Source organism: Amblyomma maculatum, chromosome 3 (genome assembly GCF_055883805.1).
Source record: "Amblyomma maculatum isolate TAMU_Amacu chromosome 3, ASM5588380v1, whole genome shotgun sequence".
Lineage (NCBI taxonomy): Eukaryota > Metazoa > Arthropoda > Arachnida > Ixodida > Ixodidae > Amblyomma > Amblyomma maculatum.
The window spans coordinates 204,288,872-204,309,928 of NC_139346.1; the positions used below are offsets into that span (position 1 = coordinate 204,288,872).

The 21,057-nt window shown below is 48.0% G+C and overlaps 1 protein-coding gene across 1 annotated transcript in view; it reads left to right on the plus strand.

Moving 5' to 3' along the window:
- The first annotated feature begins 1,769 nt into the window (after window positions 1–1,769).
- Window positions 1,770–21,057, plus strand: part of LOC146197482 (scoloptoxin SSD14-like) — a 64,956-nt gene continuing 45,668 nt past the window's right edge. The window contains exon 1 of the mRNA XM_084599321.1: window positions 1,770–1,975. Within this exon, the coding sequence (XP_084455447.1) occupies window positions 1,899–1,975 (77 nt within the window). The 5' untranslated portion in view covers window positions 1,770–1,898. The remainder of the gene's footprint in view (window positions 1,976–21,057) is intronic.

Below are 21,057 nucleotides of genomic sequence, written 5' to 3' on the forward strand. Positions count from 1 at the left end.
TATTTCGCATGCTAGCAAGGTGATGTTGAAAATCCTCCAAGGTAGGCTGCAGCAGTATGTGGATCGGGAGCTTCCGGACGTGCAAGCTGAGTTTCGCAAGGGCAGAGAAACTAGAGACCAGATTGCCAACCTTCGCTGGATCATGGAAAAGCAAGAGAGTTCCAGAAAGCCATCTACTTCTGCTTTATTTATTTTGCGAAAGCGTTTGACTGCGTAGATCACGGCAGATTGTGGCAAGCTCTCCAAGTGATGGGAGTTCCAATTCACCTCATCTGTCTCCTCAGGAACCTGTATGAAGGGCAAGAGGTCGCAGTCAGAACTGGGCATGGTCTTACTGATTGGTTTCCGATTGAGAAAGGGGTGAGACAAGGCTGCATATTGTCGCCCTGCCTATTTAACATATATGCTGAGTGCATCAAGAGGAAGGCCGGTCTTCAGCTGGAGTGAAGATTGCTGAAAAACGTATCAACGACCTCAGATATGCGGATGATACCACATTAATGACAGAAAGTGAAGTGGAACTCAAGAGACTTCTGATGCGCGTACAAGAAGAGAGTGAGAAGTTTGGGCTTAAACTGAACATTAAAAAGACAAAGATCATGGCGTCTTGCCCTATCAAGTCCTGGAGGATCAAGGGACAAGAAGTGGAAGCTGTGACAGATTTTCTCTTCTTGGGCTCCAAGATTACCCCGGAAGGAGACTGCAGCCATGAAATTAGGAGACGCCTGCTTCTGGGAAAGAGAGCCATGGCTAGCCTTGACCGCCTATTAAAGAGCAGAGACATTAGTCTGCCAACCAAGATCCGTATAACTCGTGCTATGGTCTTTCCAGTTGTGATGTATGGATGCGAGAGTTGGACTGTGAAGAAGGCTGACCGCCGAAGAATTGACGCGTTTGAATTGTGGTGCTGGCGGAGACTCTTGAGAGTTCCTTGGACTACCAGAAGATAAAATCAGTCGATATTGTCGACCATAAACCCTGACTGCTCATTGGAGGGTCAAATTCTAAAGTTAAAGCTCAGCTACTTCGGTCACCTGATGAGAAGAGAGGAGTTGCTGGAGAAGTATTTGACCTTGGGAAAGGTTGAGGGTAACTGGAGAAGGGGTAGGCAGCGAACGCGATGGTGAGATGGCATCCTCGAGGCGCTGCAGATGAAGTTATGTGATGTTAGGAAGATAGTGAGAGACCGGAAAGCGTGGCGTGATATGGTCCATAGGGTCACGAAGAGTCGGACACGACTAAACGACTGAACTGAACTGGTGTACAGATGCGGAAATAGTAAACGAAGCATGCTTTTCTGTTCGAAGTGCTATATTACCCTTTCCTTATCCAAAATGAAGGAACGTTGTTCGCTCATGTGAAAGCCCATTAGAGTCTACTATCTGTTTGCGCAGCTAGCAGTTTCCGGCAACTCACGAAAATGTTATAAGGCAATAGCGTGCTCTATTTACTTTTTTCCGCACCTGTATATTAACACAGCTGTGTTATTTCATGATGAGAAATGTACCTGTCTGGAGAAACCAACCTCAACATTATTCGTTGAAAATGCTCGTCTGTTGAAAGCTACTTCTGAGTGGATTTCTGTACCAGATAGGGCGCATGTAATTGACTGACATTGGTACGAAGGTCAAACGCAACTCTACTGTGCAAATTTTAGGCCCGCCGCTCCCATCACAACCAACACCGCGTTACTGATTTCGTTGCCTTCTTGTTTTGATTGCAGCGCCGGTTTCCCGGAGCGGCGGATAGGCAAAGCAGCGCGGAAGTCACGTGGGCCTCCAGCCTGCCGTGCCTGTCGCGACCGGTGATGGTCGAGGTGTGTGTGGCGCCGGAAAGGTAGAAAAAATTGCTCCCGTCTCGGCTGGCCGGCTGTGCCCGCCGTTGCTTCGGGCTCGAAAATGACTGACGCCGACTACACACCGGTGCCAACGTTCGAGAGCAACGACGAACGTAAAGCTGGCGTAAACTTCAAAACGTGAGTGTTTTGGTCAACTCTTGCAGTTTGTTGTCGAACGCAGGTCGCGACGCTTTCTTCGAAGGGGTGAAGGTATCCCTTTCTTTTGCATTGCGTGACAAACGCAGCCTTTCCTCCTTACATTTGAATAAAATAGAAATAAAAAGGACCACGAAACGCCCATATAGCGTTGTTGCTTGTGACGCTGTGTTGCCTGTTTTGCCGCTCTATAGTCTGACACAGGTACGACCGTATAAGACAGGAATACCCGGGCCTTGGCCGTGTGATCTGCTAAATTATGTACTGAACGTTTCTACCCAGTTTCCGTCGCGGTTGTTTTCACCTTTTAAATGATTGTTATTCTTAACTGATAGCGTAGAGTCTTAGTCAGTGATTTCCAGACCGCGTGGTCCCTCCGCGAGGCTGTTTGTGTTGGCAATAGCAAAACCTCCGATAAACAGGCTGAAGTGGGGAGCAGCAAGTTTCGTGCGTTACACGATGTTTCTGATAATGGTTTCTGGCTCGCGGTCTAACGTGTTTTCCAGCTCGAAGCACGTGGTTCACCTGCTACGTGGGCGTATTCTGGCCCCGTGGTGTCGGTGACATGCGCGAAGGATTTCGGCGAGCGAAATATGTGGTGGAGTGCATCGGCGCCCACGATGCGACAAAAATTGTCCTGCCCGATCCCTAGACTTTTAAGTTTATAATCTTGAAAAGACGCGATTTAAAATTTTTGTTCACGTTAGCTTTCCATGATGGACTGTGTCTTATGGATGTTCGCCAAAGGCACGTCGAAGACTTGAAATCTTTGAACCAGAACTCTGCTTAAGCTTGGGCACACTTTAGAAAAGGCGAGGATTTCACTCTTTTTTTACGCTTTGTAATTGTCGTGCTCCAAACCAAACTTCATTTCTCTAATAGTAACTAACTCCGCCGGGGTGGTGCAGGGATTACGGCGCTCGACTGCTGTTCCCAAGAGCGCGGGATCAAATCCCGGCCTCGGCGGCCGCTTTTCGATCGAGGCGAAAAGCAAGGCGCCCATGTGCTGTGTGATGTCAATGCATGTTAAGAACCCTAGGTGGTCGAAATTTCCAGAGTGCTCCACCACGGCGTGTCTCATAGCCTTAGTTGCTTTGGGACGTTAAACCCAACAAACCAAACCAAATCGAGTGGTATCTAATTCGAAGCCTGATAGACGGCCATCATGGCATTGTATTACAGTTAGTCCGAGGCGGGAAATATAACAACGACCCGCTAGTGTAATGACAGAGTCCATTATGGAAGCCTTTTGACTGGCTGGCGGTGCTTGCCGTTTTGCAGCTGTTTTTCGTAACCCGTGTGATTTGAGCCGCTTTCTTAACGCTGCGTACTACTAGTTCACTGTAGTACTAATTTAGAAACGGATGTTGAGGACAGCTCAGCGCGGACCTGTCTTTTTTTTTTTTTAATCCTGATGTTACTATCGTCAGGGGCTACGTGGCTTGGGGCTGCGTTACGTCGTCTGGCTGGCGAGCCTGTCCGTTGCTGAAATGTATGCTGCGACAAGTCTCAACAGTCTCCCTGGTTAATCAACCTCTTGCGCGTTGTCCTCAAGTGCAGAGAGAGAAAACGAGGCTATTCTGGCCTTCTAGGTTTGTTCGCGTGTCGCAAACAGGTCGCGAACGGGCACATTGAACTTCAGTAGGCTCGATCATTGCCTTGCACAGCTATGCTTGTTTTCTTGCGCACATTCTCGCGACGTGACTCGCTCGATCCTCCTCGGCTCTGGTTTTGATTTACGTGTCTTCTGAGTGCGAGGATTTCTGTAGTAGCGCCGTGAAAGGATCATTACGCACGTCTGGAAGAGTCGTAATTAGCACAGAACGCACGCCCTTTACTAAGGCGAGGCGTTGACTAAGGAAACGAGGATGGCACTTGAGGCCGGAGAATGCCGTTTGCGGGGCTTCTGTGTCTGATTGTTGATTGTATGTAGCATTCAGAGATAGCACATACAACAGTGCTCGGTCTTATGACATCGCTTTACGTTTACGGCGCCAGGTTGTCAGCATTTTTTTTTTTTTTTTTTTGCGAGCTGTCATTTACGCGTCGCGGTCTAACAGTGTGCGCAGCAAAGAACAAACCTTCGTCACAACCTCTATCTCCGCGGATACATAAAAATGCGCTGTCCTTCGAGATGGGAATGCGCCCGTGTTTGAAAGAGTCTGTTATCTGGCCCTGCTTGTTTGCGCGTTTCCACAGCTTCACCCTTGCGCGCTGTCGGTATGCATAACGTATGTCGGGAGGACTTGTACTCGCGCTCCTGCCCCTTCCTTATATCGGGTTTTCTGTGCTCCGTTTTTCTCGCTGAAAACGGACTTTGTGCTCCAAGCCCAAATGATGGAACTATGCTGGTTTTTGAGAAGGAAAGAAAAACAAAATGGCAAATGCAGACGCGAATCACTGGATGCAACCTCTGGACAAGTGGGTTCCGACCGATTTCCGCGCAGAAAATCCTCGACACCCACTTTTGCGGCTATATTGTTTAGCTAGTAACTTCCTCGCGTAATTACTTTCACACGTAAGCAAAAAAGTGAGGACGCGACACGCCTTCAAAGCCTGCTTTTTAACGCGATTGCCCTAAAGGCCCAGTTCCCTGGAAATGCGGTGCTGGTGTCGGCGGCCGCGCCGGCGTTGGTTGGCGTTTTGAACGAAAAATCGCAAGCATATGGCGCTGGCATGCGGTAGCTGGCAGCTGACATAGCTCAGAACTAACTGGACGTCAGATTGCCAGAAATTACGTTTGTTTGACAGGAGCTGCCAACTCCGGCTTCTCCTTCCATATGGGAGGGTGATAGCCTGCCAGTACTCTTGCGTTCAAGCACGTTCATACGACTTGATAAATGCGGGGCTTTATATATGGGCTGGTAGCTATCGCGTCATACCTTAATACAGAGAGCTTACGTGTCACTCGTAATTTAGTGTTGCTTTTGTCCTACCATGATCTCGTGGATAACATAGGTAGCCTGCCTTGCTACCTGCGCCACCGTGCGGGCAGTGTGAGTTTCAAAAGAATATACGGAGGACGCAGATGAACCCTATTTTTGTTGTTTTTAATTTTTGTTTTCCTGCCGCGAAAATCGATTTTCCTGCCAGTCGGATTCACCATTCCGTGACATTCTCGAAAAGTTCGCATAGGCTTCTGTTAAAATGGGTGGGCTCTGGGATCGGCGCAACTGTCAATCGGGTCGCTGTTTCTATTTACGAGTTAACCCTTTTTCCGGTTGCCCTCCAAAAAAGAATTAAGACCGAAGTAACTTCCAGTTTTTCGCTTAAAGAAACTTCTTTTTGGATTGTACATTATCCAGAGTGAACAAAAAGAAGAAAAGGAATATCGGCATTTTAATTGATTCTTGTCTGAAGGAACTCTTAGGTGCCGCCTACTAGGTGTGAACTGTCAGAGACCTACTCCTTGGGGTACGAAACATAGACCGAGAGTCCAGAAACATTGTGCCGTTCTGGGAAAATCCTTTTCCGTTACACCTTACCGATCTCTGAACGCAACACGTGGGGTAACTTCAGAACTGATTTTTTTATTAGAAATGCTAACAGAATAAATAGGGTACAAAATTCTTAATAAATAGTGTACAATAGAAATTCTTTAACCCCAACAGCACAAGACAATTTGCCTAAACATTGCTCGAAATGCAAATGCCACCCCATTTTCAATAAAACTATTGTGCTTGGCACATCGCGGAATCAACGTACAAGAGAAATTATAGAGGCATATCATATCACGAAAGGAGGGGATAAGTGTGTTAGCGAAGCATCCATTAACTAAACAAAAGTAGATTACATACCTTGAATCAGTTTTCAAGTAGTTTTTTCACGTGTTTTGTGTATCTTTGCAGACTTGCTTTTTTCCACATTTTTGTCAATTCACCTCCTTTATTTCATGTCTTTGATAATTTTTTTGTACCCTATTTATTCTGTTAGCATTTTTAATAAAAAATCAGTTGTGAGTAAGCGCTCGTGTGTTTATCCCTCATTTTGTCCTTGTCGTCTTTGCGCGATGTTTCCTAAAATGCAAATGCACCAACTCGCCCAATTCAGCATCCTTGTGTAACTTCAGAAATTGGCTTCATAGACTTGGTCGATCGAGAAATGCTGCAGTGGCTCGCAGAACAAAATGTTATCTATAATGCATAGAATAAAAATCATGAGGAGGACAGAGAAACTTCAAGAAAAAACTGACTCACATTTAACCCTATAGATAGGACGCCTTATTTGGTTGAAGTAGGCTACATTAACGTTCCAAACTGGATTCCAAGGGAAGGAAAGCGTAGCAGGGGGCGGCAGAAAGTTAGGTGGGTGAATGAGGTTAAGAAGTTCGCAGGGGTCAAGTGGATGCAGCTAGCACAGAACCGGGTTAAGTGGAGAAATATGGGAGAGGCCTTCGCCCTGCAGTGGGTATAATCAGGCTGATGATGATGATGATGACATTAACGTTGACATACGTCCCGAACCCCCGACGGTGCTTAAGGAGTGCCTTGCGATCATCTGGGCCACTGCCATGGAATTGACCAGCCATAGCTGCAAGGGCCGTCGCGGTCGCCAAACTTATACGCATTAAATCTCTTTCGAACAATGCCAGTGCACGTTAAAGATCCTCAGGTTCTCTGAATTTTCTGGAGTCCTTCACTACGGCGTCTCTCATAGACCGCAGAAATCTTAAACCAGCAGTCTTCTTCAAACTTGGACAAACCGGAAGAGAATGCGGTAATAGTAGTCAAACCACGAGAACATATCATTTCGATACGCGCGAAAGCGAGTCCTAATAAGATTTTTTTTTTTTCCTACCGCGAGAACAAACTTAGCCGATGCGATGCGCAAGAAAGGCGCATCACATATATCAGAATCTGCCAACTGCTCAGGCAGGACCGTCTCCAACCCCGGGCAGACGCATCGCAAGAAGCTTCCCTGCCATCTCCGAGAAAGGGCCGGCCGGCCGGCCGGCCGGCCCTGAGTCAGCAGCCCACACTGCTTTAAGCATGCAAGAAATGAACACACTTCTTTATAGTTCGCGTCCGCTGCTGTGGAGGCAAGAGCCTCTTGAGCGAAAAGACAGAGTCCCATTAAGAGGCCCTTTAAAGCCAGTAACCTAAAGTTTTTAATCTCATCCGCCTCTTCCACTTTCGGACCTTACATTCTACAAGCCTATCATAAACCTAAACTATTAACCTGGACCAAAACTTAACTAAAATGGGAGGGGAAATTTTACCTATATCCAATGATGAACACATCCCAATCCGTTGCTGCAATGTGCACTGACACACAGCACAGCAATAGATCGCATGCCAGCAGGGCGTAGTTGTGGCTGTAGTAAGAAGGAAAATAAAATGCACGGGCCTGCTTCTGGTTTTGTAGCATAGCCACCTCCGCTGCCTGATTTATTGATTTATTTATAGGAAGGGAAAGGCACGGTAACTGTCTCACTTGTTTTCTGTGGACACCGCAACCGCGCCGTAAGGGAAGGGAGAAAGATTGAAGTGAAAGTGGAAAGAGAGAAAGAGGAGCCGTAGTGGAGGGCTACGGAGTAATTTCGACCTCCTGGGGATCTTTAACGTGCGCTGACATCGCACAGCACACGGACGCCTCTTCGTTTCGCCTCCATCGAAACGCAGCCGCCGAGGTCGGGTTCGAACCCGGGTACTCCGGCACAGTGGTCGGGCGTCTTGCCACTGCACCACCCCGGCGGGGCACCTCCGCTGCCTCGTGCGGACAGAAGAGAAAATAGAGAAGAAAGAAAAAGAAGAGGGAGAGAGATGCGCGCCGCAACAGCTGTCGTCCACCACCGAAGCGGTGGCGGGTGCAATGACGGCCTACTACCGATAAAATTCGGTGGCAGGCTAGCCCCCGCCGCAAGCCGCGGTGACCTACCTGTCCCAGCCCCATCAGGGCTAGGATCAGCCACCCTTCACCCCTCCCCCAGGGCGTACCAAGTGACCTAGGAAAATTGTTAATTGATTTATGTGTGAAAGGAAAGGCACTGTATCTGTCGCACTTCTCGTGGACACCTAAACCGCGCCCTAAGGGAAGAGGGAAGTGAAAGTGGAAAGAGGTGCCGTAGGGAAGGGCTGCGGAGGAATTTTGATATCCAGGGAACCTTTAATGTGCACTGACATCGCACAGCACACGAACGCCTCTTTGTTTCGCCTCGATCGAAACGCAGCCGCCGGCGGGCTAGTTCGAACCCGGTACTCTGGTTCAGTACCCAAGCGTCTTAATCTCTGAGCCACCGTGGCGGGGTTATGCCATCGTGATAAGCAGGCATGAGTACCATCAACGGATTGATGAGCCAACGCTCGATATTCGTCGCCACATCGGCGTCGCGTAATTTTTTTTTTTTTTTCTCATGGCTGGCCCACTGCGGAGGTTTCTGGATTTGCAGCCCTCCTTCATTACTGCGTGCAACGATGCCCGCAATGCTGCTTTGGCATACACGAATCGGTTACCTTGCATGTTCATTCATGTTTTTTTTTTTTTTTTTTTCAGTAACATTGTCTAATTGATGGGATTCATTTTGCGATGTTTTGAAAAAATTGTAACGCCACATATTCTTCTTGGCTTTTTCTTTTGCGTGTATGTCTGGGCTGGGGCCATTTGGTCTGTCTTCGTTATCGTTTTCATCTCGTCGATATCACGTTTAATAAGGGGATCCCAAAGGCACTCCTGATTAATTGGAACTCAGCACAATTCGAACAAAATGTCCGTCACCATCGTGTTAATCTTGAGACCCTATTGTACATTGCATGTTCATACTATAGCTACAGGTGCGCTCAGTACGAGTGTAACGAATTACAAGTGTTCTCATTCATGTTCTAATTCGCATTGTTATAAAGTTTGGTGCCTTATTGGATCATTTAATGCCGATTCAGGAGCGCAAAAAATCCCCTATGAAAAGGAACTTGCACGTCAGGAACAGTTCCAGCGTCCAGATTTGCGCTTTGCTTTCCGCGTTTGTTTTGTGTGTGTGTGTGTGGGGGGGGGGGGGGGGGGTAAAAACTGGTAGCAAACTGGTAGTTCTCATCTGCTCTGTCTCTCCCTCTCTCACTCTCACGCGGCTGGATACATCGAGGTTAGGCTTGCTCTGATCCGTTCCTGAAGATCACACGTGTTGTTTCCTTTTCATCTTGAAAGGAAAAATTTGTGCAGACTGTCCGAATGTAGAGACAGATGCGCATCAGTGGCTCTCCGTGATGGCCGTTCGCATCGTTGGGAAACCACTGCAGATGGAGCGCGTCCAGCGCTGTTAACGTTACTTGCAGCGCTGAGCCACGGATGGGAAAAGGAAACAGGTTTGCCGCTGCGCCGTCGTAACTGGCGTCCTTCACATTCGTGCCGTCGCGACGTGACGCATCACCGACGTCGTGCGTGCTCGACGCGCGTGTCTGTCCATCGACGGCGTGTGTTCCTGCTTCTCTTGGGTCTGCGCGCTTACCGCGGCCGTGGGCTAGGCTCGCTGCATCGGCGGCCACGAAGGCCTAGCGGGCGACGTGTGCCCAGATCACGCCCCGAGATGGCCCCAGGAAGGCCGATGGAGCGTGCGGGTCTGGCGTGCTTCGAGAAGCTGCGTTAGTTACGCCTATAGTAGTCATCGGCTAGCGCCGCACGTGGGCAAGGCCGAGTAGAAAGAAGCAGTAGCAAATAATTTCGTTTAGACGGTAGTTCATTCTGGCTCTGTATGCGAATTTAGCTGTAACGCCACACCTTTTTTTTTTTTGTACTTTTGCGCTGTTCCGATGACAGAACCGATTATTTCGCGGCATTAGCCATGAGTAAATGCTGAAAATGGTCGATATCGCTATGGCAGCGACTATACGTGTTCTTATAGTTTATTTTATTTATTTCATACTGCAGATCATTGTGCAGATTCAATCAGCACAAATATACAAGTAGATATTACAAATACAAAAGCACAAAGTAAAATGAACGAAATAAACAAAATGAAACATGCAGCATGACTATGCGCTGTCAGTCATACCCTCGTCGTAAACTTTATTGACGGATTGGTTGCGATTGGTTGCTCGGTTTGATTTTGCGCATATCTCCCTGAGGTTCCATTGCAGGTCTACGCAACCTTGTTATGTAACTAACCTTCTAGTATAATATCGCAACGCCTGCAGGAATCATAAAAGAAAACAGATCTCCATTTTTCACAGGACGTAAAGAGTTGTCACTTTCTACTTTTGACGCCTGTACTTGGGACGTGCCGCGGCATACAAGCGGGGCTGATTGCATTCCCTCGCCGCTGAAGGAAAACCAACCACATTCCGTTTTGTTTCTGCCACCGCAGCTCAATGGCAGATGCCGCGGTTTTCACAGATCTTTTCTTTTATTATGTTTATTATTTTCCTTCATTTTAATTTTCTGAAAAAAAAAATGACCGTGATGATGATGCCGTTGGTGGATTCGGATTCCACACGCGGCATGTGGTTTTTTTTTAATTTCTACTTTTTAATCCATTATCCCATTGTTATTTTGCATTGGTCAACAACAAAAAGTTTTTCTTAATGCCAGTGGCTATTAGCTCCATTCATGCGACTTTATCACGGCTTTTTCACATTTTGCGCGACCTATGACGATCTTGACCTAGCTTCCACCGTTCGGACGTTGAAACTTTAACATCATGATAGATATATTCAATCCATGTATACTGATCTACGCATCATTAGAAAACGAAAAGGATGAGGGCAAATTAAGTGGCCATATTCGTTTAATATACCTACCGCGGTGACCTGGTGGTTTTGTCGTTTGGCTGCTTTGTTTATTTAGCCCATGGTTGCGCGTTTGAATACAGCTAGCAACGGCTGCGGTTTGCAACGTACGCCGACGCAGCACTACAAACGTCGAAAAACCACTTGATGGAAACTAGTGCGAAGCCCTCCACAGTGGGTCGTTTACCACAGTACATGCATTATGCATATCTATACATATATGAATGCAACTTTCACTCCTCTGTGTACGCGCCTGGGTAACTGACCTTGCTCTAAATCAGAGCGGAAATGTCCCTTCCATCGTATACCTTTCCACATGGAAAGACTGCCCTGTCCCTGCTTGTGTGAAGCTGTCTCGTATGCAGTCCTCAGTGGGAGGATTTTGCGACTGGTCGCAGCAACAGTGACACGCGACGATCGCCCTCTTTCTTTTCGGCTGAATCGTTGACTTTCACCCAGATCGTACCAGTGGACCCAGGCTCCTCTCGGCGCGTGAGTGAACGGCGATAAGCTAGGGAGGCTGCCTTCGTTCGTTCCTGCATTTCATGGTTATTTTTGTTTATTTCCTTGAGCGGAACGCGGCCCTACACTTGTCGTCCGTCCCATTTTATCGACATATATTGCTTCCCCTGAGGAACATTTGAAGCGGGCAACGCAGTATCCATGCAGCCGGCCTGTTTTCCCTTGGGACTGCGAGAACTTCATTCGTAGGCCTGCGTTGCGCACTCTCTTCAAGTAGTCTCTTTGCTGCTTGTCGATGTAGATGTCGTTGGGCGGCACGCATACAAATCGGCACCATTTCCTCTTGGGCCTCAACGGCGTCGTTGCTGCCTCGTTGCCAGCAGCGACAGCGAGGGAACCGACAACTGCCGCGATGGCTGCTGCTGCCGCCGGTAGCCATCGCTGTTGGGAACAAAAGGGGTTGGGCGGTCCGCGGCAGCTTCGCTCGAAGGGCGGCGGCCACGCGACCCCGCGCCGCCGGCCGGGACGTCCTCGGCGCTGTGGGCAGCGGTCAAGCGCGACCGGCGGTGGCCCCGCCACTTCCGGGAACGCTTGCACCCAGGGTATCTCTCCGCGGCAGCCTCGTCCACGGTGATCGCCTCTGGACCGTGGAGATGGACAGGACGCGCGCCGAGATCGTTGCCTGTACGAAACGGCAGGCAAATGCGCTCGTGCGCGGGGCCTCACTCCCGGGTAGCACGCGCCGGATCCCGGACAGCTTGCTGTGCGGTGTCCAATTTCGCGATGAGTTGCTTCTTTTCCTTACTAGAACTGAACAAAATGGCAATGGGAGGTGTGTGTGGGGGGTGGGGGGTGGGGGGATTGCGATTAAAGAGCAACCGAAGCGTGCCGGGGGTAGGGAGTTTCGCGATTGCCTGATTCTTGGCGGCGCAAGCGTTCACGGCCGAAAGTTCATTCCATTTCCCAAGGAACTTTGCGCTTCGTGTGCAGTGTCTCCTCACGCGGCTTTTTCCATTTTTTTTTCCTTCGTGCGGCCACCTTGTGTAACAGTTCGCTGACCGTGAAATCGGCGGTGCTGACGGTAGTCCGAGAGCTCTGCCTCAAGAGCCTCAGTAACGTACCAGGTGCAGGCAATGCAAATGATACCATTGTTTTCTTCGCATTCTTTATCGGCGTCTTCGTGAAGCTCGTGCCACTGATGTGCGTGCAAAAAAAAATCAAAATTGGAACCACGCTGGAATGCCGGCTAGGGATGGGCTTCAAAAAGCTCCTCCTGTGTGTCAAAAAGGTGTGTTATGGACGTGTTGGAAAAAAAAAAAAAAAAAAACTTTCCGCAGCGTAATCAGTTCCAAGATGCCTGGCTCCTGTCGGCAGGGGTTTGCTTGCGCACTTTTAACCGATTGCAGCATGGTGGCATTTCTGTAAATGTGATCAGATTCGATATCCCGCGACCTCGATTTCAAAAAGAGTTAATGTAAGGGAAATCAGTGCCTCCTTATATTTTCAATACCACAGTGCGAAACATATGTCACTGGTTTCTACCAGTTCTACAGAGTATCTTAAACTACCGAGTCTTCCAGTCATGCATACCCTTTTAATGTGCGAGGGAGCTGGCCTCTGCTTGTGCGCATTCCCACTATGTGTATGAAGTTTGCAGTGATGATTTAGGGTGCGAAAACCTAAAGGGGTGGGTAGAAGGAGGCAGTAGGAGTATACATTTGTCTGCTTAATTGTATGACTAGCTTCTGCAGAAATATATATTTGAAAGGGGATGTTTCTTAATGGTCTAAAAGTTAATTTCGGTTAGTGTCCCGCGGCCAGCGAGGTTTCTCTTTATCGGGAGTTACGGAAATTATAAATACCCTGCAGCGTTTCCTCCCGACCTCGTTGAGTAAAAAGCATCTAAAATGTGTCTCCTTTCGACTTGAGATCCATATTGTGACTTGAGATGCATATTGCGTGTATACAGGCTTTGGGAAAACGAACTGCCGCCATATCGCACTACGAGCGCTGCCGGGCATTCCGTGCAAAGTCCATCCTCTTTCCTACACTCGGCTGAGATCGCGTGTGCGTGCCCCTAGAAAGTGCGCGCGTAGCCGCGTAACCTCCCCTGCGGCAACTCCACAGAGATTACGATAACGCTGGCTTCGCTTTTCCTGCTTGCCCAAAGTCCGCCCTGTGCATTCGGAATCTCCGATATCTCAATTGTCTACACCCCACCCCCTTCTTATCGAACGCGGACGTCAGTCGTTCTTCGAGCCGCTGAACGCCCGGCAGGGATTTTAGCTGTGGTGGGATCACTGGGTTGCGCATAAAATTACGCGGTGCACCCCTTAGTGATGATTGCTTGGAAAGCTGAGTGCCACCACTGTGGCGGCGTTATACAGTGGTTGCCAACAATTGTGCACGAGTTCCTTGTTTGCATTCTGGCTGCATTTCGAAGGACGCAGTGCTTGAAAGAGCCCGTGTAATGAGCTTTCGGAGCAGGTAAACGACCCCAGAAGGTCTAATTCGAAGCTTTGTGGTGGATACTGCATGCCCCGTAGTGTGTTATTTTTTCACGCAGAAGGTCATTTACTATGTCAGTATTTTTGCACATTTTCGGAGTTTGTACAATTGAGCTTCGTTACCTTGTTGACCAGGCGCTAAATAAATTTCTCGAAAGGTCGATTTCAAGCAGTGCAGACTGTCCAAAAAGCGAGGGCGTCTTGGGTATGACGCTATAGCGTCTTACACGCATGGACGATGTTTTTCATTCTTTAATTTTTCTTTTTTTTTAATTCTTTATTACACTTATACACTGATACTTAGCCCCGCCGAAGTGTTGCAGTGGTTAGGGCGCTCGATTGCTGTGCCCAGGGATGCGAGATCGAATCTCGGTCGCGGCGGCCGCTTTTCAATAGAGGCGAAAAGCTAGACGCCTGTTCACTGTGCGGTGGTGGTGCACATTAAAGAACACGAGGTGGTCGAAATTTCCGGAGCTCTCCACCGAGGCGTTTCTCATTGCCTGAGTCGCTTTGGGACGTTAATCCTCATGAACCGAACCGGACAGATCTGTCTGTTGGCCCCCGTGTAGTTTGTTTTTCCCCCCGTGTAGTTTGTTTTCCCCCCGTGTAGTTTGTTTTTCCCCCCGTGTAGTTTGTTTTTCCCCCCGTGTAGTTTGTTTTTCCCCCCGTTTAGTTTTTCCCCCCGTTTAGATTGTTCCCCCCCCCCCCCCCCCGTTTAGTTGACTTTTCCCCGTTTAGTTGACTTTTCCCCGTTTAGTTGACTTTTCCCCGTTTATTTGACTTTCCCCCGTTTATTTGACTTTCCCCCGTTTATTTGACTTTCCCCCGTTTAGTTGACTTTCCCCCGTTTAGTTGACTTTGCCCCGTTTAGTTGGCTTTTCCCCGTTTAGTTGACTTTTCCCCGTTTAGTTGACTTTTCCCCGTTTAGTTGACTTTTCCCCGTTTAGTTGACTTTTCCCCGTTTAGTTGACTTTTCCCCGTTTAGTTGACTTTTCCCCGTTTAGTCGGGTTTTCCTCCGTTTAGTCGGGTTTTCCTCCGTTTAGTTGACTTTTCCCCCGTTTAGTTGACTTTTCCCCCGTTTAGTTGACTTTTCCCCCGTTTAGTCGGGTTTTCCTCCGTTTAGTCGGTTTGCTTCCCGTTTAGTGCTTTCCGTTTTAGTGGTTTTGCTTCCCGTATAGTCGGCTAGTCGGTTCCCCCCCCCCCCCCCCCCGTTGAGTGGGTTTGTTTCCCGTTGAGTGGGTGTGCTTCCCGTTGAGTGGGTGTGCTTCCCGTTGAGTGGGTGTGCTCCCCGTTGAGTGGGTTTGTTTCCCGTTTTCGGTCGGTCCGTCTCCCGTTTTCGGTCGGTCTGTTTCCCGTTGAATCGGCGCTCAAAACGAAGCTTGCATGCAGACCCCGCGACCTGCGCGCCTTAACGAAACTACTACTTGCCAAAGACGAGCACAAATTTATAGGCATTACTTTTGATAAAAAGCTTTCATTTTTACCTCTCACAAACGATGCAAAAAAGTGTCACAATCCATGAACGTACATAAGGTACTGTAACGAAACAAAGGTACTGTGACTACTGTGAAGGCACCGAGGGTCCACTTGCACGTCTATATTGTAGTAAGCCCTCATTTAAACTACGGAAGTGTAGTATATGTCAGTGAGACCATTATTTTATTATTGCCCGGCTCCAGCACAAAAACAGCTTGTTTTTCAGCTGGCGCATACTAGAGCATCACTGGTAAGTATTCCTTGCATTGAAACAAATGAACCATTTTTCGCAGGCAAGAGAACAATGCTTACATTTGGATACGTATTAAAAGGTTTCGATTGAAATACCTCGGTTACACCATAGTCGGAGTGTCCATCTATAGGACACTTTACAACAAACCAGTCAGAAATACCACTCTTTCTTTGTTTTTAAGCGGTAACTTCACTTCGAGGGGGAATTCAGGAGATCGCCATGAGTGTCACAATGACCTTCAGGGCTTAGCCAAGGTCAAACCTTAAGCTTCCCTACAGGAGGACCAGAAAAAGGAAAATGATTAAGTTCTGCTGGGTACCAAGCCATGTTGGAATCAGTGACTAAAATACTGCAGTGTGGCACATAAAGATTTTCCTGCATTTTTAGTTTCGTAAAGGGCTCTGTAAAGGTTGGTGACTCAATTATAACTCAAGTAACTGACATTCTAGCCTAAATTAAGAAATGGAAATGAGTGGGACAGGTAGTGCGAAGAGAGGATAACCGATGGTCTCAGAGTAACCAACTGGATTCGAAGGGAAGGAAAGCATAGCAGGGGGCGGCAGAAAATTTGGTAGGTGGATGAGGTGAAGTTCGCAGGGGTAGAGTGTATGCAGCTTGCACAGGACGGGGTCAATTGTAGGAAAATGGAGAGGCCTTTGTGCTGCATTTAGTATATAGTCCGTTCTGATGGTGATAAATGGTTTTTAAATGCATATTGAAATGAGAAGGAAATTAAACCTTGTAAATTCGATAATTGAAGAATGGAAGTTATGCATATTATGCATAATTATACATGAAGTAATTTTTTGTCACTTTCGTATCGGTCACAGTCATCTATCTGACACATGGCTTCATTCCCATAAAAGACAAATATATGTGATGCGTGTGGAAAAGAGTGTAAATCAGATCATACTTACACTAATATTGAGAGCAAGGCTTCCAGGTTTGGCAATTTTGCTCCTAATTGGCTACTTTTTGGGCCCGCTCAGCTACATAAATTTGAGTTTGCCATTCTCGAAACCGGAGTAACTGCTGGTTGCGCTGTCAACCTGACCTCCCGCCCATTCACTGGCGCTGTCTAATGCTCGGTAGAAGAGGTGTTCCGAAAGCGCCGTGAGGAAGATTAGTTCTAAATGCGGCGTGGCCGAAAGGAGCAGCACTAGCACTGGAGGGACTTTTTCTGTGCAGTGGCGCTTGGCGAAACTGCTTAATTTTGATGTATGTATCGTGTTCGAATGTTTTGAACGACTTTGTGAGAGCTGCAGACACGTCTGTTTAAAGGCCTGCGCCTCAAATTCCGGCTTCAGGAGCGTTGCAGAACGATACCTCCTCCTCGCAGCGCGCGTAGTCGCGACTGCCGCAACGTAGAAGACGCTTCTTTTCAGTGAGCGCATAATTATGATATTCCCACTGTAGCCAAATGCACAAAATGTCCAAGACAGCTGATCAAACTACTCTGCACTAGCAGTTGAAGAGGAGGCAGTCGTGTCCTGCACAGTATATTGTACCTCTGTTAGCTGGGTTGTTGATTATGCAACCAAGGATTGTTCTTGGCGACGGTTCTGTGTCAAGCTAGGCAGCCTACCTTTAGTCTCCTTCCATAGAGTCTGCATTACTTCTCGGACAGACGACTCGTATCTGTGTTAAGGAATTGGGCGATTTCGACTGTCAGAAGCGGCAAGAAACCTTGTACTTCCTTACAATTGGGCATTGAACTTAATAAAGCGGGCGTATTACCTGGTCGCGAAATTTCATTGCACGTGCTGTTTCTCCCTAGAAACTGCAGCAGGATCGGCGGAAAGTATAATTATAGTGCTGTAGTATAATTCCCTGAACATGGATGGATGGATGGAATGGATGGAATATAGGAGCGTCCCCTTTGAAGCGGGGTGGTAGCAGTAGCTATCATGCTCATTTTTCTCCATATATCTTAATTATTGATTTAGAATGGTTAACTAAACCATCATTCTATTTAATAAACTTTTGTTCCTACATTACTAACATTATGTCACTTCTCTGCTTTTAAGCCACCAGAGACAGGCTGCCAATCGCAGCGCACTCTAGTGGCCGCTATCGCGTCGTAGCGCGGGTGCGCCGATGCTGCACTATTCTTCTGCTGTGACCTTGATCGGCATCCTTTGATCGCCATGTCTGTGCGGGCATGGATAACATCGGAGGGTATATGCTGCGGCGAAAGCTGAGGTGCCGAGGGCTGTGTGTAACGGTTTATTGCAAGGACGGACGCGATACGATAAAGCGGTCGTGGCGGTTTCGGACAGATAGCTACAAACGCCAGTATGGTGACGCCCTCTGTGGAGCGTCGCTGTTAACTTGTGCATTATATAATCTTTCCGCTTCGCGACGCCACTCGTTCTGCTGCTGACAGCGCACGATAAATCCTAACCCATATTGTAGACACCCTACCCATTGCTTGCATGCTGCTGGTGTTCGGCTTGGTGTCGGCTTTTGTGTGCGAACGTGCACAGGTGTTTGTATGCATGTGGCCTCCTGCAGGCTAATTTATAAACATGCGGGCGCGCTATCCCCACGTTTATTCCTACCTTGAAAGAAACTGGAGACTGTCCAATACTAGTCAACTCTCATCAGCATAACCACGCCCGTTGTACGTTGAAGGCCTCCCGTATATTAACGTGATACCTCTAACGTCCCAAAGCGACTCAGGTATGAGAGATGCCATAGTGAAGGTCTCCGGAAATTTTGATCACCTGAGGTTTTTTAAAGAGCACTGAGACCGCACGGCACACGGGCGCCTATCATTTTGCCGCCATCAAAAAGCGGCCTCATGACGCTATCGCGTTAGCCGAGGGCTATAGTTGGTGCATGGTCTCAGAAAAAGCTGCGCAACGCAGACTTCACAGAAAAATGTCTGTGCTGCCACCGAAACGTAACAAGGTGTTCACCCCACTGGTCCTAAATTGTGCGGTTTATGGAGTTGAACGTCACAAAGCGACCCTAGCTTTGAGGACCGCCTTAATGGGGAGCTGCGGATAGTTCGACCACTGGGGTTCCTTAATATGCACTGACGTCGAACAGGGCATTACACGTATAGGTAAACATAGTTTTATGCTTGCTTAGTGATTTAAAGCATATGTCTATTTACGATCTAGGTTTGTCTTAGCACGCGCTGTGTCCCGTCTTGCTGATACTTGTGTCATTTGCTAAGGTGGTGGGTGCGAAAACCACCTCTCAAAGAATGTTGAGCATGAATGCAGTCATGAAAAGAACATGCGCGGGTGCCGCCTGTGTGCGTAGGAAAGAGGAAAATATGAATATCGCAAAGGGGGAGCGCACAGGTGGCAGCGGCGTAGCAGAAGTGTAACAAAAAAAAAATGTACAAAGGAAGACGGTGCACACAGTGGTGTTTTTGAACTGGAACGCAGTTCTGCCTCACCACTCGTTGGCGCCTATGCCCTGCTGGTGAGTTTTATGTACTTCGTCACGGCGCGTTTGGTCTAAATAAGATGGTGTATGCCACAAGCCTGTGTTATGGGCAATGCGGCGAGGTATATAAAGGGAAATTGCTAGCGAGTGGAAATATACGATATGCAGGAAGGTGCAATAGGCATCGGTAAGGCATGTAACGCGCAACAAGTAGCTGATTTAAAATGAGCACGATTCCGGCGGCAAACAGCAGGGGCGTCAGAGTGTGAGATTTTGATTGGGAAATGTTTTTCGAGGATATATTATAATGTGTCGCTGCTTGCGCAGCACAAGGTTGACTGCAGATGTCCTTACCAGCATGATTACAATGTCATGAGCATACGGCAACGCCCCCTGATCGGCCCCATGCTTCTCCGGCCCCTCGCTTGCGTTCTTGTCTCTATTCTGCGAAAAATCTGTTATGGTAGCACCAGTCCCATGAATACCTAAATTGATTTAATCGCGTTGTTGCTGTTGTCTTGAGCTAGCTGCGAAATTTGCGCTCACAATTGCCATCCGCAGGCGCGCTACCTCGTCTCTGGTGTGGATCGAAATGCGCTCTAAAGCAAACGTAACAAGAGAGGAAAAAAACAAAAAAAAATCAACAGAGCAGGTGGGACGATGGGCTTTGACAAGTTTCCAGTTAAAATTTCTTAACGCGGAAGAGGCGCACAAAAAGCACAGGGCGTGTACACCTGTACACTTTGTGCCGCCTGTTCGCCTGCGCGCATTATGTATCCGTTTTGCACCCAGGAAGTGAAATTCGAAATTTTGAAAGGAAAATCGTAGTGCAAAAGAGAGAATACATTTTGAAAAAGCTCGTTTATTTTGCAACTTTTTTTTTTATTTTTTTTTGCCGCAACAAAAATACGGTAATGCTTTTTCGGGAGAACACGGTGTCATTTCATATTATCGTCCATGCAAAGCATACCTTCTCCGAGTATTGAGCTCAGATTCTTCCCGTGCCACTGGTGTATCGCGAGGGTGAAGCATGCCAATAACTGCAGAAAAGTGTCAAAAAAAATTCATAAGTCAAATATGAAAAGTGTAGGGGCGAGAGGGAAGTAAAAGTTAAAAACGATATAGCCTGCGATCATCAGCGGCCACAACCAGGCTGGCTGATTTCTCCTGCTGGGCAGGGAAATGCTTTATTGATTCGGCACGTTCTCCCACATTGAGGTTTCAGCGCTCGTACTGCACGCGCTCTGCTGCGAGCCTCTTGCGCAGCAAATATTATGCACGTCACCAACGGCCGACCATTTATTACTACTCAGAATCCATCCCAATGGTTCGTTTCGTTCATTTGGTGAAGGCCTCTCGGGACTACAGGTTTTCAGCAGTATAGCCCACTTTTTCTTCTTTTTTTCCTTTCCCACTGCCGAAGCGCCTACAACATATCCCCAAACTTCCAATCGTCATCGTTGCGTTTTCGAGGGACTAACATCTGAAAATTCCGCTTCTACGTTGCCGTGATAATGTAAGACCAAGATTTAATTTGGTATCAGCAACGTGACATTTGGGAATGTAGGAATGCGAGTCCGTAACAGCTGGTCCCGTCAACGAGTGCGCATCTAACTTGGACGTTGTTTTGGCTCGTCAGGTCTTCGTATAGCGATTCAGTTCAGTCGTTCAGTCGTGTCCGACTCTTCGTGACCCTATGGACCATGTCACGCCACGCTTTCCGGTCTCTCACTATCTTCCTAACATCACATAACTTCATCTGCAGTGCCTCGAGGATGCCATCTAACCATCGCGTTCGCTGCCTACCCCTTCTCCGGCGACCCTCAGCCTTTCCCAACATCAAATCTTTCTCCAGCGACTCCTCTCTTCTCATCAGATGACCAAAGTAGCTGAGCTTTAACTTTAGAATTTGATCCTCCAATGAGCAGTCAGGGTTTATGGTCGACATTATCGACTGATTTGATCTTCTGGTAGTCCAAGGAACTCTCAAGAGTCTCCGCCAGCACCACAATTCAAACGCGTCAATTCTTCGGCGGTCAGCCTTTCTCACAGTCCAACTCTCGAGGCGGGTCAATTGGCGGATTCTCGAAGCACTTGGTCAGCTGCATTTCGTGGCGGCGCTCGCATGCAGCATGCACCGACTTGTCCCATTCTGCGGTGACATCGGTGTCCACTCCCGTCCTGAACATTGCTGCTATAGAAATGTCCGCTGTTGGCACCTGTAGAGATAATTCGCAGCCGCGAGCTTT